The sequence below is a fragment of the Neurospora hispaniola genome (genome assembly GCF_033458365.1).
Source record: "Neurospora hispaniola strain FGSC 10403 chromosome Unknown B0T23scaffold_1, whole genome shotgun sequence".
NCBI lineage: Eukaryota > Fungi > Ascomycota > Sordariomycetes > Sordariales > Sordariaceae > Neurospora > Neurospora hispaniola.
In genome coordinates this window covers 6,506,050-6,524,359 of record NW_026944406.1, presented here as the reverse complement: position 1 = coordinate 6,524,359, position 18,310 = coordinate 6,506,050, and the positions used below count along the sequence as shown (strand labels likewise).

At 54.6% G+C, this 18,310-nt stretch overlaps 6 protein-coding genes and 1 non-coding gene across 7 annotated transcripts; 3 read left to right on the top strand and 4 right to left on the bottom strand.

Annotated features, from left to right (window-relative positions):
* Nucleotides 1-261: 261 nt before the first annotated feature.
* B0T23DRAFT_42508 (uncharacterized protein) lies at nt 262-771 on the bottom strand. The gene has a single exon (XM_062839886.1). The coding sequence runs from the start codon at nt 720-722 to the stop codon at nt 387-389; it is 336 nt and encodes a 111-aa protein (XP_062698094.1). The 5' UTR covers nt 723-771; the 3' UTR covers nt 262-386.
* Nucleotides 772-1,401: 630 nt separating this feature from the next.
* On the top strand, nt 1,402-2,860 carry B0T23DRAFT_351664 (ornithine decarboxylase antizyme-domain-containing protein; the record flags this gene model as incomplete). The annotated part of the gene is made up of 3 exons (XM_062836080.1): nt 1,402-1,521; nt 1,583-2,202; nt 2,288-2,860. 3 exons carry the CDS (start codon nt 1,402-1,404, stop codon nt 2,499-2,501), a joined length of 954 nt encoding a protein of 317 aa, XP_062698093.1. The 3' UTR covers nt 2,502-2,860.
* On the bottom strand, nt 2,861-4,869 carry B0T23DRAFT_331549 (putative bifunctional histidine biosynthesis protein hishf). Its single transcript, XM_062835730.1, has 2 exons — nt 4,550-4,869; nt 2,861-4,480 (listed from the first exon to the last, which is right to left on the bottom strand). Exons 1-2 carry the CDS (start codon nt 4,670-4,672, stop codon nt 2,942-2,944), a joined length of 1,662 nt encoding a protein of 553 aa, XP_062698092.1. The 5' UTR covers nt 4,673-4,869; the 3' UTR covers nt 2,861-2,941.
* A 100-nt stretch (nt 4,870-4,969) lies between these two features.
* B0T23DRAFT_417745 (uncharacterized protein) lies at nt 4,970-6,678 on the top strand. Its single transcript, XM_062839665.1, has 2 exons — nt 4,970-5,225; nt 5,276-6,678. Exons 1-2 carry the CDS (start codon nt 5,154-5,156, stop codon nt 6,593-6,595), a joined length of 1,392 nt encoding a protein of 463 aa, XP_062698091.1. The 5' UTR covers nt 4,970-5,153; the 3' UTR covers nt 6,596-6,678.
* A 987-nt stretch (nt 6,679-7,665) lies between these two features.
* On the top strand, nt 7,666-9,372 carry B0T23DRAFT_307480 (uncharacterized protein; the record flags this gene model as incomplete). Its single annotated transcript, XM_062834425.1, has 1 exon — nt 7,666-9,372. One exon carries the CDS (start codon nt 7,666-7,668, stop codon nt 9,370-9,372), a length of 1,707 nt encoding a protein of 568 aa, XP_062698090.1.
* A 1,115-nt stretch (nt 9,373-10,487) lies between these two features.
* Nucleotides 10,488-12,225, bottom strand: B0T23DRAFT_42428 (putative endopeptidase K). Its single transcript, XM_062839847.1, has 2 exons — nt 11,848-12,225; nt 10,488-11,787 (listed from the first exon to the last, which is right to left on the bottom strand). The coding sequence occupies exons 1-2, from the start codon at nt 12,127-12,129 to the stop codon at nt 10,879-10,881; spliced, it is 1,191 nt and encodes a 396-aa protein (XP_062698089.1). The 5' UTR covers nt 12,130-12,225; the 3' UTR covers nt 10,488-10,878.
* A 4,419-nt stretch (nt 12,226-16,644) lies between these two features.
* On the bottom strand, nt 16,645-16,726 carry B0T23DRAFT_t35. The gene has a single exon. It is a non-coding gene; the product is annotated as a tRNA-Ser (tRNA).
* Between the last annotated feature and the right edge of the window lie 1,584 nt (nt 16,727-18,310).

Here is an 18,310-nt window from a genome sequence, read left to right as displayed (position 1 = left end):
AGATCACCAAGTCGAATAGTGAAAGAACTGAACTCTTGAACAGACTCGAGCAAACAAAGGAATCCAAACTCAAACGACAAACTAAGACGCGGGAGCGATCGACACATGATATACCTACCTTTTTACAGCCGGGCATGTCCTAGGTAGGTGTCAGGTTGGAGGGGAGGGGGGGAAGGCGGTCATCCGGGCGTGTCATGCCTCGCACCTCCTTTGACACTCTGACCGTCTTCTCGACCCAATCCTCGGACCATGTCACGATTCATGAACCGTTGGCATTGAATGGTCTGTCGGTCGACTTGTCCATGTCAAGCCTTTCCCGCCTGAATCTGTTTGAAGGTCCATGTTTGCTGGATAGACGACTATGCACCAAGACCCAATGCAAATCGTCAAAGTGAAAGTGCCCAACATGATATTTGTGTCCGGTTCAGTCGGAGAGTTACACGTCTTGAAGGATCACCGAAGCCCCCCGCCCTCGGTCGAGGAGACTTGTCCTCCTTATCGATAGGCCCAGGTTGATCCCTCCGAGGAAGGGGGGTCCAGAGTGTTTCAAGGGGGGTCTCTTGTTGTCTGTTCGTTGACTTGGCGCCGAGGGCTCGTTTTGTGGTCGGTTTTGCGTTGCGTACTGATGAAATGGAGTACACTGTTTGTCGTACATCCAAGCACGCAGCTCTCGTGGACTTGGCCTGTCGTACAGAAAAGGAAAGAAAACAAAAAAAGGGCATTTCGAGATTGCGATGACACAGCAAGCGAGAACTACGGCCGTTTCGGGTGGGGAAAACATCCGAGTTGGCAGAGCACAGGCCAAGACAGGGAAACAACAAGTGAGAAAGTCCAATGCCCGGCTCAGCCAAGACTTGCAGTCAGCGAGCCAAGCGACCACGTGATGGCACAAAAAGGCAGAACTGGGCAGATTACCCCATTGTTTCCTCATTTGTAAAGTGGTGAATAAACGCAATTTGCCCCCCGAACCTCCTCACAAATCTGGTCACAGTCACAGCAGCACTTGCACGGCATTTAGACAACAAAAAGTCTCGATCCATTTCCTCCCAATTCCACCGTCCCTGACTGACCACAACAGCCAACCACACCGCCACGCCAATCCATCCCTAAAAGAAAAAAATCCCCTGCAGCCCAATTAACACCTTATCTTCATCAATTGCCCAACCCCTGCTGCTACGGTATATCTACCTATCTATCCGTCAATCACCCAACCATCCATACTACACTCGTCAACATCGACAACACCGGACCTCACCCAAGACCATCGCCTACGACCTAGTGCCATCCATCGACATCGATTTCCATCAACGACATCCGTCGTCCATCGCCCATTCTCCATCTCCTCATCAACTACCACCCCTCAAAATCATCGCAAAGCCGACAAGGTGGCATCTCTCAGCAATGGCGCCAATGAAACAGGATAATCTTTTTAGTAGTAGTAGTAATTACTACGGCGAGGACGTCGTCGCTTCGCCTCCCCACCAGATGGAGGCCGTCGACATCCTCGCCAGCTGCTACCTTGTTTCCAACTACCCGGGGGCCCAGCTCAAGGGCCTCCACTACTGCACTACCGGCGTCACAGGGGCCGAGTGGTATTCCTGAGGTCCCTTCGACGGGACTTCCATCGCCGCCATCAAGCCCCCCCCTCGCGGCCCTCGACACGTCAACCAACCAGCTGGCGGTGACTGCCAAGGCGAAGTCATCTGCTGGAAACAACAACAGACGTGCCGGGAGCAGTAATCACAACAACAGCAGGGGACGTCGAGGGGGGGCAACACTACGCATCAGGGAAGAATGTGAGAGGTTCTTTTGCGAGACATTGCGCGCCGTGCTTCTAGGTGAGAAGAACTCGGCGGTGCAGGGCTCGGGCCTGGCTAGTGTTTATCACGACAACGACAATTGCAACAACCATCCCAACCATGGTACCACAACAACCAACGGCAACAACAACAACACTCCTCTAACCCCGCCATACGACGACTATCCAATCGGGGATGAACACCTGATGAGTCGTCATGGTTTCGATGCTCGCGGTGTCGCCGGAAACGGATCGCACCGCGTCGACTCCTGGATCGAACTATGGGATTACGTGGGCGGCACCAGCTTCCGCGGGGTTGTCGCTGAGGATATGGAAACCGGGGAGAAGACGTTGATGATTTTTTTCGACGAGCAGAGCGTGGAGGGAAGGGATTTGAAGAAGGCGTATGTAGTCTCCTCCTTTGTTGTTCCTTTCCTTCCCCCTTTTCCCCTTTTCCTTCTTGTCCATCATCCACTAACAAACACACAGTCTTGTAGCCCTCATCGAACTGGCCGACGGCCCCCTCGCCTGCTCCCACATGGTCATCTGCCTCGACCGCTCCATCCCCGACCATGAAGCGGTGCCTTTGATGAAGGGGCTGCAATGGGCCGGGTTTTCCATGACGACTTTCGACTTTTGGTCTGGAGGAAAGACTTGTGACGTAGTGAGTGGGAGGTGGCTGTTTATGGGCATGGAGATGTAATCCACATGGGACAGCGACTGAATGGAAGTGTCATGTGGATGCATTGGGTAGGAAGGGGAAGAGACGGAAGGAGGAACATGGAGAATTGTGGAGGAGGGGAGGAATAACTGGCTGTGAAAAGCGGGATTTCTTTGCATCATCTCCAAAAGTCTGTTTCTTTGTTTCTGTTTCTTCCATCAGTTGTGCGTTTTCGTTACTCTTTTTTTTTCCACTTCTTCGTTGACCGGCTTCAGAGCATATGTCAGGTGCTGGATGGCATCAAGTTTGGGGAAATGACTCATCTTCTGGATTGTATGGATGGACGGTTTGTTGAACAGGGAGATTTCGATTCACTGGCTGATTGATAGGAATAACACATTATATCATGCCACGCCACGCTCCTTGACTGTGACATCGTATCTCATTTCTATATGCTATGCAAAATCGTCTATATCACTCACTCAGAGATCTCCCTCAAACTGTCTGACCACCAACCCCCTGGCCTTCAACTCCTCCTTGACCTGCTGTACTGTATACTCCCCACGGTGGAACATGCCTGCTCCCAGCGCCGCGTCCGTCGTCGTCTCCCTAAACACCTCCTCAAAGTGACCCGGGTTGCCCGCCCCCGAGCTGGCAATAACCGGTATCCTCACGGCCGCCTTGACCTGCCTGATCAACTCCAGATCAAACCCGCTGTTGGTGCCGTCCTTGTCGATGCAGTTCAACAGAATCTCGCCGCAGCCCATGGCTTCCACGGCCTGCGTGAGTTCAACCACATCCAGATCCCTCGTCTCACGCCCGCCCTTGATCGTGCAGGCGTACCAGCAGTATTCCTCGCCCTTGGGGCCGGGGTACGAAGTCTTGACGGTGTGGTGTCTCGTGGCATCGGGCTTGGGGACGTAGACGCGCTTGGGATCGACCGAGACGACAACGGCCTGGTTGCCGTAGGCTTTGCTAATCTGCTCAATCGCTGTGTTGCCAAAGAGCGTCTTGCCAGAGGCGTAGTACTCCTCGGCGGCGATGACGGCGTCGGAGCCAATGGACACCTTGTCGGCGCCCGACTGGAAGTACATGGTGGCAATTTCGAGGGCGGAGACCTTGGTGCCGTCCGTGTCGACGGTGTCGCGGATGCCGCCGCCGACGGTCAGGGGGACGAAGACGGTCTTGGACGTCAGGCGGAGGATCTCGAGCATGGGAAGGTCGGCAACGGGGCAGTCGCGGAAGGAGGTGATGTTGAGGAAGGTCACTTCGTCGGCGCCTTGCTCGTAGTACTTGCGCGCCATCTCGACGGGCTTGCCGAGATTGCGGACGTTGCGGTCGTCAGACTTTTCGCGGACGTCGTATTGGTCACCCTTGGTCACCACCAAGTCGCCCTGGTCGTTGGTGCGCACATCCAAGCAGGCAATGACACGACGGGTGAGACCCTCCTTGCTGACGAGGGCATCGTCGCCGGCGTTGGGGACCTCCTGGGGAGGGTGGGAAGCCAGAGCAGCGGCGCCAGAGCCATCGAGGAAGGCCCGGATGACGCGCAGGCCAGCAACACCCGACTTCTCAGGGTGGAACTGGGTGGCCATCACGTTGCCCTTGGCAATGGCGCCAACAAAGGTCTCGCCGCCGTAAACACCAGTAGCCACCGCCCACCCTTGCGACTCGAGCTGGCCCTTGGTGTAGGGCATCTTGTACGAGTGGACATAGTAGTATTTGGAGTCGGGGTTGAGGCCGAAGAGGTTGGGGTTGGTCGGGCACGAGGCGTCGTTCCAGCCGATATGGGGGACGGACTTGGAGGTGTCGTCGAAGCGGTCGAGCTTGCCGGGGAGGACACTCAGACCGGGGCAGTTGGGGTCTTCGGACGAGCCTTCGAAGAGAGCCTGGAGGCCGACGCAGATGCCCATGAAGGGCTTGCCGGACTCGATGTGGGCGCGGATGGGGGCCATGTAGCCGGCGGAGGCGAGCTGGGAGAGGCAGTGGCCAAAGTGGCCTACGCCAGGGAGGATGAGTTTCTACCACATGGGACAGGTTCGTGTCAGCAATTGTCAGGTCTCCGTGAAGCTATTCAGGTTGGCGCATACATCAGCATTGGCAACCTCCTCCGGCGACCGGACCCACTCGACGCTGTAGCCAACCCTCTCAATGGCATTGACCAAGCTGCGCACGTTGCCGGCGACGTAATCCAGGAGGTGAACGGTCGGCATCTTGTTTGTTTGTTGTCTGGTTTCCCCGGTTTGTCCACCTGGCAACGTGACGGGTTTTGTTCTGGGTTGCTGGTGAGTCAAGACCTGGCGCGTCAGAACCAAACAGTCAGAGTCTGAATGGAGTCACTGCAAAGTGGAAATCTCCGAGGGGTCCAGCCCCCGTCGCTGGTGATGGACGGCGGGGCATCCCATCAGTGGCTGCCCTTGTTAGCGAGCACTGTAGCAATGGGGAAGGCACTCCGCTGTTCCCGTCCTGCACGCACATGGCACTCGATTTTGCCGGTTTTGACCGCTAAAATTTCCTGGAACAGGCGCGGCGATTAGCACGAGGCAACTCGGCATCTTACTCCCTAGAGGTACGACTACCGCATCAAAGTCCGGTTTGATTGTCTGGAGTATCACAGTAATTCACCAGCCCCTCTCGCCCTTCCTCTCACAACTACCCCGATCTGCTCGGTCAGCGTGATCAAAGGACAGCGCCATGGACTCTACAGCACCCCCAGTCGAGGACGAGGACGAGTGGGAGTACGAGTACTCGACCACGGAAACAGAAGTCCGTCATCATCTCCTCGGCTTCCTGCTTGACTTTACTGACCAGACCAGACATACTATATTACCCTAGACCTCTCGGTCCGCGACTTTCTCGAGAAACACCCAGATGATATTGTCAACGCTACCCGCAATGGTTACCGAGTGTGGTACAACCCGCTGTTCAATACATCCGAACCCCGTCCGATGAACCCAGACCTTATAGCCGAACTACAAGGTCCCGATGACGAAGACGAGCCGGGAAAAGACATGCCAAACCTCGACAACTCTATCGCCGAGAACACGGCTGCCGACAACGTTGCGCCCTCGACTGCCGCTCAGAACGCCGACCCCAAGACGGACGATGTGATTGACCCAGCACTACGAGGACCAGACGAGAGCCACAACCCGAAACCCGTAGAGACGAGCAAGCAACCATCCAGCACCGAGAAACCCAAACCACCTTCCAAAACACCCCACCAAATCGAAACGATCCAAATCCTCGACCTTCACTCCAAAGAACCCATGGTGTCCTACCGCAACCACATTTTCCAGGGCTCGTGGTGCGAAAACATTGGAACAGAAATGATCTTTACACCCCACGACTCAGACGCCCCTATGCCCGCTTTGCGCAACCTTTGCGACGGAAAACTCGATTTGCTAGCCGCTAGCGCGACACGGATCAATTTCAAAGAAGTCCGGCTGGAGTCGAAGCAGATGGCGGAACAAAACAGCAACAACCTCACCAAACAACTCAGTAGCATCACGGCTTGGGGCAACGACGATATTCCCGAGCGGTACAAGCGCCCAGACGGCGTCTACGTGCACATTGGCGGAGACAAGACGGGCCAGCGACAACCACAGGCGCACTTTCTGGAGGATTTGATCATGCTGAAGCGCAAGCTGGGCGAAACCGACTCGGTCACCATCCGTCCGTTAGAGACTAGGCAGAACAAACTGATGATGGAGGACGAGGGCGAAGAGCGCAGAAGAAAACGACTAAAAAACGGACATGGGAGGTACGAGCGGTGGAGGCAGGGACTGCTTCGAAAGGACCGGGAAAGCAGGATGGCGATGGAAGAGAAGGGTTACATGCCGAGGACGGAGCCTGGACAGACGGGCAAGCACTTGGGGGTGATGGAGAAGAGGGTGCGGAGGCCGCGGGCTCGGAAAGCGGTCCTCAAGCCGCTCGAGACACAAGAGACGCTTCCGGCTCATCCCGTTGCGCCGGATGTCTTGGCTGGAGTCGAGATGCAGCAGCAGCAGCAGCAGCAGCCCCAGGACAGCTCAACGAGCTTGTATCCGCCCGTGCCGCAAACCAGCTGGGCGCCGAACCCATTGGAGTATGCCACTGGGAACGGGGACGGAAGCAGCGGGGCGGGGGGAGAAGCGTGAGGGATTGGTAGAGAGACAAGTTCCATGATGGCAGTATTGGCAAGGCGTTGGCGTTGGTTGGTTTGTAATTGGCAGCATCGGACAATCTCTCCATTGACAGGTACAGTCAGGCCAAGTGGGGGACGCATGGTGATCTGCTTGCATAAGTGAGGTATTTCATCACGTACATGTGCTGAAAACCAGGGTTTATTACACGCTCTGCCCACGCAATGGCCTGGTACTGAAAGGTATCAGGTACGTGTCGCTTAACCGCAATGGGACTGTGCCGGATGCGTGGATTGGCCTTCGATTTGTTCTGGGCGCAGGTCCGCCTTTCTTGGCTGACGTGACGCAAAGACGCAAATCCACCCGGGCATTTCCAGGTGGCCATTCCAGCAGTGTGAACCACTGGCGACCAGTGCTGACGGCACCTGATGCACCCTGAAAAAGCCACCCCACTCTGACCGGAGCGCTGTGGCACTGACACACTGAGACACTGACACTGACACACCCACACAGCACTGGGACTGCAATGATTCCTCCAGTCCCGTCTGGCCACTCACACTCGCAGTCTTGACCTTGTGGGGGAACTTGTAGGTTCTTCTTGTTCTCCGGATTCTTTTGAAAAAAAAATCCCATACCTTATTTTCCCCGATACCTCTAGTCTTCCATTTTCCGTCCTTCCCGTCGCCAATTCCCACTTGATCACTCATTCCTTGTTTGTGTGTCCTCAGTTCCACGCACCACATTGGTTGGGCGGAGGGTGCGGAGGGTTTGTTGATCCTACCTTTTTTTTCCTCTTCCGATCCATTCGTGTTTTTCCTCCTCGTCTCCCTTTCATCTTCAAAAATACCCTGGTCTGGTCTCACCTGTTGCACCACCGCCGCTTAGTCCGACACCCGGCATCCCTTCGTCCCTTGCAGGTCAGATCCATCTTGTCACCTGGCCGAGCCACGGGTGTCCTCGACCAACAATCGAATACGAATACATTTCTCCTCGACATCTATGAACACGGCCACTTTGATAGAACATCACCTTTAGTAGTCCTACTTCAACACACCTTCGCACACCATCCGCAGGTTCCGATAGACATGATTTACACCCTCCGGCGGGCGACCATTTTCGTCACCGCCCTCACCATCTTCTCCGTCTTGGTCCTAACCTTCCTCCCGCGCTACCTCAACCCTACGCCTCCCGATGCCGAAGAACGAAAGCGAGACAGACAATGGGTCAACTCCTCCCCATACTGGTTCGATCGCCAGGTCTGCCGATACCTTGGCCTATGCGGTATTCAGCACATCCGATGGGATGCGCCCACTCTGCCCGGTTGGGGTCGGGGTCCCAGCTCTGACCTCGACATGAAGGAAGAGATAGCCAAAGTGCTCGGTGTTGGTGACTGGGATGATGACGGAGCAGCAGTCTTTGTCAACAAGCCCGGCACCGAATCTTGGGAACATGCGCCAGGCCATGTCGACCTCAAGCGCAAGCGATCCGAGTCTTCCGACACGCTCCAAAAAGTCCCCCAGTACGTCCTCGATCATGCGCCGCTCGTCCACCTCTACTCGGGCGAACACTTTTGGCCTTCCGACATGGCCGAGCACGTCAAGCACATGGGCCTCCTCGACGACGAAGACGGGTCGGTGAACAGGACGGCCGAACTTGATCTGGGGAGTCTCGCTAGGCTCAACGCCAAGAACGGCACCGTCTTTCTGACGAGCATGGATGATGTGGAATCCAGGCCCGAGTGGCTCCACAACCGAGCCGGGATCCCCGTCGAGTATGAGGATGACGATGGCGATGATGAGCACGACGGAAACCCCGACAAGAAAATCCCCGGAAACAACCCGACTGTGCCTACGGACGGAAACACGTGGTGGGACGCCGACAAACAGCACCCGCCGAACCGGATCGTCGCTCCTCGGTATCGCAAGGGCGGTCCTTCATGGCGTCGCGAGAAGCGCTTCATGCAGGGTGACGATGAGCCGCAGCGTCCCATTGGCGGCACCCCTTCCGACGGAGACAAGAACAAGCCCAACCCGAGCGGTTATTCCAATGGCCCCGCCGTGCTCATCCTTGTCGACAAAGGGGCCGGCATTCTGGACGCCTTCTGGTTCTTCTTTTACTCGTACAATCTGGGGCAAACCGTGCTGGGCATCCGCTTCGGCAACCACGTTGGCGACTGGGAGCACTGCATGGTGCGCTTCGATAACGGGATCCCGAAAGCCATGTTTTTGTCCGAGCACGCCGGCGGAAAGGCCTACGCTTGGCCTGCTTTGGAGAAAAAGGCTCAGCCCAACGGCAAACCACCCCGCCCGGTGGTTTATTCGGCGGTAGGGAGTCACGCCATGTATGCCACGCCTGGATTGCACCCCTACGTCTTGCCGTTCAAGCTTCTGAAGGACGTGACCGACCGCGGTCCTCTCTGGGACCCTGCTCTCAACCACTACAGCTATTGGTACGACTACGAGGCCGGGCTGAACGAAACCGAGTCACCCTCATCCCCTCAGTCGCCCTACCTTGGCAACCCTTCCGATCCTCCAAAGGAGTACACCTCCCTGGTCCCCGCGGCGGATAATCCAAAGGCTCCAACAAGCTGGTTCCACTTTGAAGGAGCGTGGGGTGATGACGTCTATAGTCTGGCGGACTATAGGCAGTGGAGGCTGTTTGGCGAGTATCACTACATTGTCGGACCGCTGGGGCCCAAATTCAAATACTTGGAGAGGAGGAAGGTGTGCCAGACAGACAAGTGTACGATGCTGTGGAGCATTGAGGACGGGGAGAAGAGCAGTTGGTATTGATGGCGAGGATTGCATGAGTCTTTTGGATGTGCGCGGCAGTAGAAGGAGTTGGTTTTGCGTTGCTTCATTTTTTTTTTTTTCTTTTCTCTCTTGGTTATTGCGTTGCTGCTTTTTTTTGCGACATGATTGATACCTCTACGATACCCACTGCTCACTTGCATGGAAAGCATGGAAGAAGAACTGTTTACACATACAGCATTGGTCTCATGGCCTATACAAGGAGTTGACGATGATGGCGATCCATGTCGGACACTGATCGGCACGGCATTTGATGGCCCGCCCTGTGGGCACGAGGCGTCTAGATACGGCGATGACATGATAGAGCATGATGTTGACTTTGACGGTGACAGGCGAGAAGTTTATACATTGTTGAATTTACTGCACTCGTTTGTCTATTTGTCCCGGCTGCTTCCGTTTCCATCTCCATGCCCCGTCCCGTTTGACGTACGTCGTTTCCCTTCAACCCTCTGTCAATCTGTCAACCTGTCATGTTCAACGCCATACTTAGATGCGTGTCACCACACCTGGAGCCTTGAGCAAGACGTGTTCGGAGCAGTCATCTCGCGCCGTCCTGATCCCGATTGAGCGGATGAGGAAGGACTTGTCGGGTTGACATCTACGCCACTTGTTTCATACGTGATTTTTCTTCCAATCATACAAAAGCCATCACTCGTCTTTTCCTGATGTTGCTCGACGGCTTTCGCGCGGAGACTTGCCCATTGGTCGTCCGTTGTGCGCCTCCTTGGCGAAGTCCGGATTTTGGCGTTGTGGATGGAGGGGGTCCTCCAATTCCAGTTACCGGGTCAGTTATCCCGCTATCAGTCACCCTGCCAGCTTTGCGCAAGATGCGTTAGGGCGACATCTCAGTCTGAACTGGGCTCGTCGAGTTACTGATGGACCAGGACACGCCCCGCGACATCGATCCAGTTTAGCGTCATTGATCTGGCGTTGGTTTGTTCTATTTTTCCCGCGACATTTTGGCCAGCACTGCTCTTCAATTCTAGACCACTTTCTTCCAACTAGCACAGCATCGGAAATTCTCAGCGGCGACACAAAGAAGACGAGTCAAGACAGTCAAGCAAAGCAGTCATCACCAAAATCACCATGCAAAACAATCAAGTAATGTTTGACTCTTTTTATTCATTCACTCCAAACCAATCCTAGCCAACAGTTCGAGTAAACGGCCTGGCCAAGACCCTCGAACAAGATCCGTTCCAAGCTGGAAAGATCTCGCGAAAAAGAAGCAGAGAGGGAAACTAGTATCTACATGCCCAATCCTTCCAAAAATGTGCATCCAGAAAAAGAATCCCTCATTTTTTCTGAGCGAGAGATTTGTGAACCAGAGCCTTCAAATCTGGTCACTACCTCGACTCATCATCCATCCATCCATTTCCTTCATCCATCATATCATTCCAATCATCAACCGTTATGCGATGCGCATCCTACTCAGACTGCGTCTCTTTCTCTTGACTTGGGTAAAGGGGGAAAAAGAAAGAAAAAACCCGCTTAAGAAGCGGAGGGGTTGCCGTTGAAGGCAAGCTTGTTGACGGTGCCAGAGGGAATGCCAGAGATGACGCCGGAGTTGGCGGTGCTGGCAATGTAGGAGCAGAGAGCAGCGGGGGACTTCTTGCCGAGGAGGGTGAGGAGGTAGGCGCCGAGACCGGTGATGTGGGGAGTGGCCATGGAAGTGCCCGAGATAGTGTTCTTGGCGGTGGTGGAGCCGATCCAGGCCGAGGTGATGGAAGTACCCGGGGCGAAGATGTCGACAATGGTGCCGTAGTTGGAGTAGTAGGCAATGGCATCAGCCGAGGTGGTGGCGCCGACAGTGCAGACGGTGGGCTCGGAAGCGGGCGAGTAGTTGGCGGCGTTGGCACCGTCGTTGCCGGCGGCGACAGCGAGGAAGACACCGGCCCGGACCATGGCGGCAGCGGCGCTGTTGGTGGAGGCCGAGTAGCCGCCGCCGAGGGACATGTTGGCGACGGTGCCGTTGGGGCAGTTGCGGCTCTGCGCGTCCTGGGCGACAAAGTTCATGCCGGCAATGACACCCGAGTTGCTGCCGGACCCGTTGGAGTCGAGCACCTTGACGGCGTAGAGATTCGTCTTCTTGGCCACACCATACGTGGTTCCTCCAACCGTACCGGCTACGTGCGTGCCATGGCCATTTCCGTCCGAGTTGATGCCATCGCCGGCGTAGTTGGCGAGCCAGGTAGCGCGGCCACCAAAGTCGCTGTGGGCGGTGTTGATACCGGTGTCGATGATGTAGGCGCAGGTTCCGGCACCAGCGGAGCTGTCGTAGACATAGGTGGTCTTGCCCTTGGTCTTGGAGGAAAGACGGGCGAGACCCCACGAGGGGACGGAGGACTGGGAGGTGTAGGTGTTGATGGTGAAGACGGCCTCCTGCTCGACGTACTCGACCTGTTGGGTGTTAGAGATGCTGGCTGGCTAATACTCGACAGCGGGGGACAGAAGGCTTACCTCGGGGATGGAGCGGATCTCATCAAGGGTCTTGTCGTCGATGCGGCCGGCGAAGCCACGGAAGGCGTGCTTGTAGACGTGGTCGGCCTTGCTGTTGCCGAGCTTCTTCACGGCCTTGTCGAGGTCGTCGTCGGAAGCAGTCTCGCGGAGCTTGACAATGTACTTGCCGGGGACAGCCTGGGTTCCGGCGCGGGCCTCGAGGATGGGAGCGCGCTTGTCAATGGGCGCCGAGGGGGCGGCCATGGCCAGAGGCAGGAGAGCGAGGACAGCGGACAGCTTCATGTTTGCTGGTGTTTGAAAGGCCGGGAACCGTTGAGAGGATGGAAGACGAGAAGGAAGGATTGAAGGAAGGCTGGATGGTTGGAGTGATGAGGAGATTGAGTCGGAAACGGGGGATGATCTGGATGATATTTATCCTCGACTTTTGCCACCAGATGCCCTCCTCCTCCTCCTCCTCAAGTCCCCTCCATCGTGATGCTCCAACGACCTTCCGAAACAAGAGAAGCCGCTCTTGTTGATACTGGGCGTTGGATGGAGGTGCTGACAGAATGTCGATCCGCAGACGCAGAGCCGGATCATGAAGTCTCGGCGTCGCGGCGCGTAACTTCGATCTCGGCAGGACGACAATCACCCACCTTCCGGGTTGGGATTTACAGCCGTCCAGCATCGATACTACCCTCTGGTCTCCAGCAAGAACCCACACGTGAGAACGGGCCCTCCCGAGTTGTCAGTCTGTTCGAGTCAGCAAAGCAAGAGATGCCGATCCAAACTCGACATGGACGACATGATTGGACTGGCCGAGAGCGGGAGATTCGAGAGGTACCTGACATTTCGGGAATGGTGTTGGAGCATCACATCAAGGATTCTTCGGTTCCTGGACCAACAGCAGCAGTCCCTCACGGCCGGCGACTGTCATTGGGCGTGCTTCAAGTTTGGCAAGTCGTGGTCGATATTGGACTGGACTCTTGTCTCGACGTTATCGCCGACCAAGCCAAATTCACCTAGAGACATGGCATCAATGCACAGACGAGCAGGCTAAAAAGAGCAAGTGTCTTTGAAGCCAAGCAACGGCTGTGATAGGTATGGACAACTGGAGGACACCGAACCGGAAGCTGGTTGAATTATCGAACTTTTGGGAGGGTGGCATTCTCAAAGAACCTGGTCATGCTTGCCGTATCTCGATGCCACCCTTGGCCAGGGTTCGACTGGGACCTTGAACAGGGTGTGGCAATGGCGCGATCGGCTACAAGGGCATTGCAATGGCCCCCACCCCCGGCCGGCCCGCTTCAGCAAATCGATAGTGCGGGAGTTGGTTGTGTCCTGAGTAAGTCCTTCCCCAGTTCTTTGGACCTCAAGTGCCGGCAGTCCACCATCTGAGCGTCTCCGGGGAAGATGCTAAAATGCCGTAGGCTGCAAGAAGCAATGTGAGTGTTGGAGATATCGTCATCTGCATCCCAACATCGAGACAGTCTCATACGCACGTGGTACAGAGAGGCTTTATCACAGCCAAGGCACGCCTACAGAACTGATAATGGGGTGAGACAATCCCGAGGGTCTCACTATGGTGTTCCTGTTCCTGTCGAGCCTGTGTCTCTTGGGTGCAGCGAGCCAAGTTATCGCTGTGGTATTTTTGATTGCTACCGTGCAATGTCCTCTTCAATTTCTGAAAGGCCGTTTACCGTCCACTAACACGCACTTCTTGATAGATTCGCCCAAAACAGAATCCCGAGGTGAACGACGATCACAGTCTGGAAACGCAGCGTACTGCGAAGTGGCAAAAACAGCCTTGTTCCTGCAGAAAAACCACATCCCGGGCATTCATGTCAGCCCAGGTGTGAACGATGATGGATATGGACCAGTCCTTGGCATCGACGAGGCCGTCAACGCCGCCCTTGTGCAATTTCTATGCTGTCTCACATTCTTTTGCCCCGAAGTTAATCAAAGTATCCAACGACATGCTGTAAAACATGAGATGCCTATACACTACCATTCGGGCGATCTGTGATAGAAGGGCCTTGGGGGAGACTATTGATGCGGGAGTGTCTCAATGTGTTCGATTTCGTCGAATCTTCGAACGGGGTTGACTATTTGCCCGGTCTCGGGCCACTCCAGTCCAATTTCGTGCTTGACCAATCCCTCCTCTGCACCAGACCGTGGTTGTACACACGGCACCAAGATGGATGCCAACGCCAATGGGGACGGAGTGGATGGCTGGGCAAACTGGGGCATGAAGCTAAAAGCTGCCAAGCAAAGACAGGGACAAGGAGTCATGCAAAGTGCGAACTGGTTGACTTCTTGCTCGATTTGCCTTCCTGAACGGGAAATGGGGAGTTTTATTCGCCCAAGTCGCGATATCGTCACTTTCAAGCGTCAAAACTCGGCCTCTTCCTTCCCCGTTCACAACGCGGGGCCGCCGGCGTTTACGACTCTTGCCAGCAGGCACTTTGCACATGCCGCCCGCGCAGTTCGCCGTTCCCCATCCTGCCCTGTTGCTTCTGTCATGCTTCTTCTGTCTCAACTTGCATGCCCGGCGCTAGTAGCTTGTTGTTTTGGTGATGCAAGTGCAAGGTCCCCGCTGTGGAGAGCCCCAGTGGCCTTGAGGAGCTGCCGAATCCGGCTGGGCTCGACGACCGTTACACTGGAGTTCACGTAGCAACCCACCTCAGGTCAACGAGCACTTGACTCACAATCATTTCGATTTTATTTTCCAACGCGGACGCTGTTTTCATGGTGCTGATGCTGGGACGTTTGTGTAACTGGAAACGGGAATCGACTTATCGCGAATTCATTTACAAACGATACGAGAAAACCCGGCTGGTGGTGTCGCTGTAATAACGGGATCGAAACCCATGATACGGACAGCCGTCGATGGGTGTCCGGTGGACATCTCATATGCAATCCTCTCATCTTCTTTACCAAGCCCCCACAGTCTTGGCCGTTCCGTGCGTGCCTTTTCACTCAAGTGAGCTGATTGCCTCAACCATCGTCTCTTCCATCACTGCCACTCGAACGAGGATGAATGAGGCAAGTCCTTTCGCTCTTCCAACGCTCACGACATGGCGTGATCGGTGTCGCATATGGTCACGATTCACGCGTTCAAGTCGACAAAATCCAGCTTCTGTATACGGACAGAGTCACAGACAAGAGGCTCAAAGTCATCAAGGTTCTTGCGCTTGAGGGGTAGGCACCTATGTTGCATCACTACAACCTCTAGGCATCCCGCGCTCTGGTGACATCCACGGGGGGGGGGGCAGACCAAGCAAGAGATTGTCGCCACGGCAACAGACTGAAGAGGGACGGGAGACCCAAGACCCAAATCCAGCTTCCCTTTCTAGCTGGAGTCTGGTCCAGACCAGACTACACCTATCTGGCCCAGAGATGCATAGTTGCATCTACAATCATGGGCGACCAATAGGCTGGGCATGCTATAGCCATGGGCAGCGATCGCGTACCTGACGCTGAGTTTCTTGGGGAAATCAAGCCTGCCCTCGGCAAGAAGCCACAAAGCCACATTTTGAGCATGTGATTCCTAGGTACCTACAGGAGGTACCCATCTACTTTCCCTCTTTGTGAAAGAGCAGTTCTATACCTCAGATTATGGCAAATCATGACGTAAATGGCACGGCTGGATGGTAATTATAGGCCAATGTCTCTCCTTGTACTGCTTGCAGCCTGGCTGCCGTGATTCGTGAGAGGTTTTGTGAATTATTGATGTGGCTGCGGTATCGAAACTCTTCTTGGGGGAGGTGCCTGGACGGAGTTATGGATTCAAGTGACACAGACGTTCAGCTAGAGTGGACAGCCACATGGCGACGTGTTGGCCCCCACGGAGGGAGTGGTGGACGTGGCGGACGTGGCGGGCATGGTGTCAGGGTAGGTACTCGGTCGAGTTACGCGCGAACTGTTGCTGAGTGGAGGATGTGGCTGCTTTGTGTCACCTTGGGGCTTGATATTTTGGGGAGGCGTTGACATTGGCTTTAGGCACCTCTTTGAAGTTGCAAAGTGTTTCTGGCTCCGCATGTTGTCATCGCCATACGTTGGGTGAGCCACAAGTTGAAGTTTGGATGAGTAAGGCAAGTCTGGCAAAGCGAGGGAGCCCATTGAAGACTCGTGAGTGTAAGCCTCTTTGAAGTGAACGACGTCTCGAGCATTTGATGCGGTCCGATGGAGAACCCGAGTGTCTGATGCTCCATCTTGCCTCTTCGTGAAGTGCAGTCGTGTCAGAAGCCCAAGTGACCCGGCATCTTCAGCCTACGAATCAGACAAAGGGGAATGATACACCTATGAGGATATCTGGATGTGAATTCCCTCCGGTGATAGTGGCTTACTGTTTGCTCCATTGGACTCATACACTCAGGTGAGCCTGACAGGTTCTTCGGTGAAGAGATTCATGTTCCAGTCGACTGTCATCTTTGTTGAGGCAACATGAAGTTCAATTTCAGGCCATGTAAACGATGAGATGTCCCAACTCGATCACGGATCTTTACGATCCGTCAAGGAGTTAGGTTCTGCTGAAATTATTGGGTCTACCGAGATACAGCAACTTTCACATCTCTGTTGATGACCTCACATCAATTTCTGTGGTTCAAAGTACACAAATGTACAAGGTTTCTCAAAATTACAAAAGCTGACCATTGAAGGAAATGCCAGACTTGCACATGACATTTGACCATCTCAAATGCACGAAAAGAAGAAGATAAAACATACAAAAAGAGGTCAGAAAAAAGGAACGAGTTGCCAGACAAGAAATGACATGGAAAAAAAGGCGAAAAAAAGAATTTATCGATGGTCATCGTGCGACGTGGGCCTGATTCGAACAGACGCTCCCGAAGGAACAAGATTTCTAGTCTTGCGCATTAGACCACTCTGCCACCACGCCGAGTGATTATGTTGAAAATTAATAAGACATCTACCACTCATATGCGCAGGATGTATGCACAGACCATTAGCAAGCCAGGACCTTCCACCATCGCTTCCTTTCCCTTTCCCACACGGGACGAACCCTTCCATCAACATCGCACCCACGTCGGCCCAGCACCTGACGCCCCAAATGACCACGATATCGACAAAGGAGGCGCGACCACCAAATCCGCTATGCCCCCCGCCGCGCTCGATATTGAACTGAGCCGCAATGCGATTCGTATTTTTCGAATCAAGGGACGGATTCATGTCTACGGCCGATCTCAGGAATCGTTACTGCGGGGGAACTGGACTAGGTGGATTCGGACTTGGGCATCGCGACCGTGCCCCAGAATGAGGGCATTCCCAATTCCCAGGATATCGCTGCCTGGCGTTCATTGATGCTTCACCTTGACAACACCCAAACACTCGGACTTACACAACATGAAGGAACATGAGACGCACATCCTATTGGACCCAATAAATCATCCACTCGTCGCAATGACATCAATGCTAGAGACAAATGGGAGAATTATTCTAGGGTGCAACGTCGTCGACCTGGTCTGTGCTCTCTGGAGCCTTGACAGTGACACGAAACACCAGACAGGCTTCACTCCAGTCGTCAACGGGCAGCGCAACGGTAGGTAGGTAGGTAGAGGTATTTTTGGTCATTGGTGCATGCGTCTGATCGGATATAAGCAGATTGGCTGCGCTAAGCGAGCTTACCTAGAGGTACCTTGGTGGAGGTACTGCACATTTCTTCTGTTCACCAGTCCGAGCTTACTTTTTTCGAGGATATCGTCATGTCTGCGTTGGCAAGCGACAACGATTCAGTAATCAATATCGAATAAGACCCGATTGCGAGTGTGGTACATGGTCTGCGTTGTCACCGGGCACAGCACTTATCGGGTAGGGTAGGTGCGTGATTACCTCTATAGTATGACAGGCACGCAGGCAGGCAGGTAGGTATCTCCATCGGACTCCATCCATCATCCTTCGGCTGGACGATGACCAACTAGAGTTCGGGGCTGTGCACTGACTTTACCTTTTTTCGATCCCGTCCCCAGATTGTAGAGGTATTTTGATCCTCGTACGGCAGGACCCATGTCTACTACGGTGCCATATCCTGCACAAAGGGGCGCACTGCCTCACGGGTACCTTCATGTGAGGCATGTGTGTGCGGCGCAGCTCCCGCGTGGCTGTCATCTAGTGGTACACTACCTATTTTTCCTATGTTGACGTCGCACACCCACCACACACACCAATGATGACCGACTTCGATGGACAGCCCCTACGACGTGTCATGTCTCCCTTCCGTCCCTCACGAATCTTTTCTGGTCTCCGGCCTGGCGTCTCTCCATACCTACCTACCTTACCGGCGGCTACGCGGCTAACTTGAGATCCGGTGCCGGGGCTTTGGGTAGAGACTTGACGGCACGCTGTTGCCCGATGAGACTGAAGGAGACACACACCATCGCGCGCTTACCACCAGTCAACCGCAACCGCAACCGCAACCGTTCCTTTTTTGGACCCTGGGCGTCGATTCGTTTCTAAAACCATCTTC

What these genes read in the sequence shown, in the direction of transcription:
- B0T23DRAFT_417745 (XM_062839665.1), top strand. Translation starts at nt 5,154, where the DNA reads ATGGACTCTACAGCACCCCCAGTCGAGGACGAGGACGAGTGGGAGTAC. An exon ending in ACTCGACCACGGAAACAGAA is followed by an intron (nt 5,226 to 5,275) that starts GTCCGTCATCAT and finishes TGACCAGACCAG; the next exon opens with ACATACTATATTACCCTAGA.
- B0T23DRAFT_42508 (XM_062839886.1), bottom strand. Translation starts at nt 722, where the DNA reads ATGCCCTTTTTTTGTTTTCTTTCCTTTTCTGTACGACAGGCCAAGTCC.
- B0T23DRAFT_331549 (XM_062835730.1), bottom strand. Translation starts at nt 4,672, where the DNA reads ATGCCGACCGTTCACCTCCTGGATTACGTCGCCGGCAACGTGCGCAGC. An exon ending in AGGAGGTTGCCAATGCTGAT is followed by an intron (nt 4,481 to 4,549) that starts GTATGCGCCAAC and finishes CCCATGTGGTAG; the next exon opens with AAACTCATCCTCCCTGGCGT.
- B0T23DRAFT_42428 (XM_062839847.1), bottom strand. Translation starts at nt 12,129, where the DNA reads ATGAAGCTGTCCGCTGTCCTCGCTCTCCTGCCTCTGGCCATGGCCGCC. An exon ending in AGATCCGCTCCATCCCCGAG is followed by an intron (nt 11,788 to 11,847) that starts GTAAGCCTTCTG and finishes AACACCCAACAG; the next exon opens with GTCGAGTACGTCGAGCAGGA.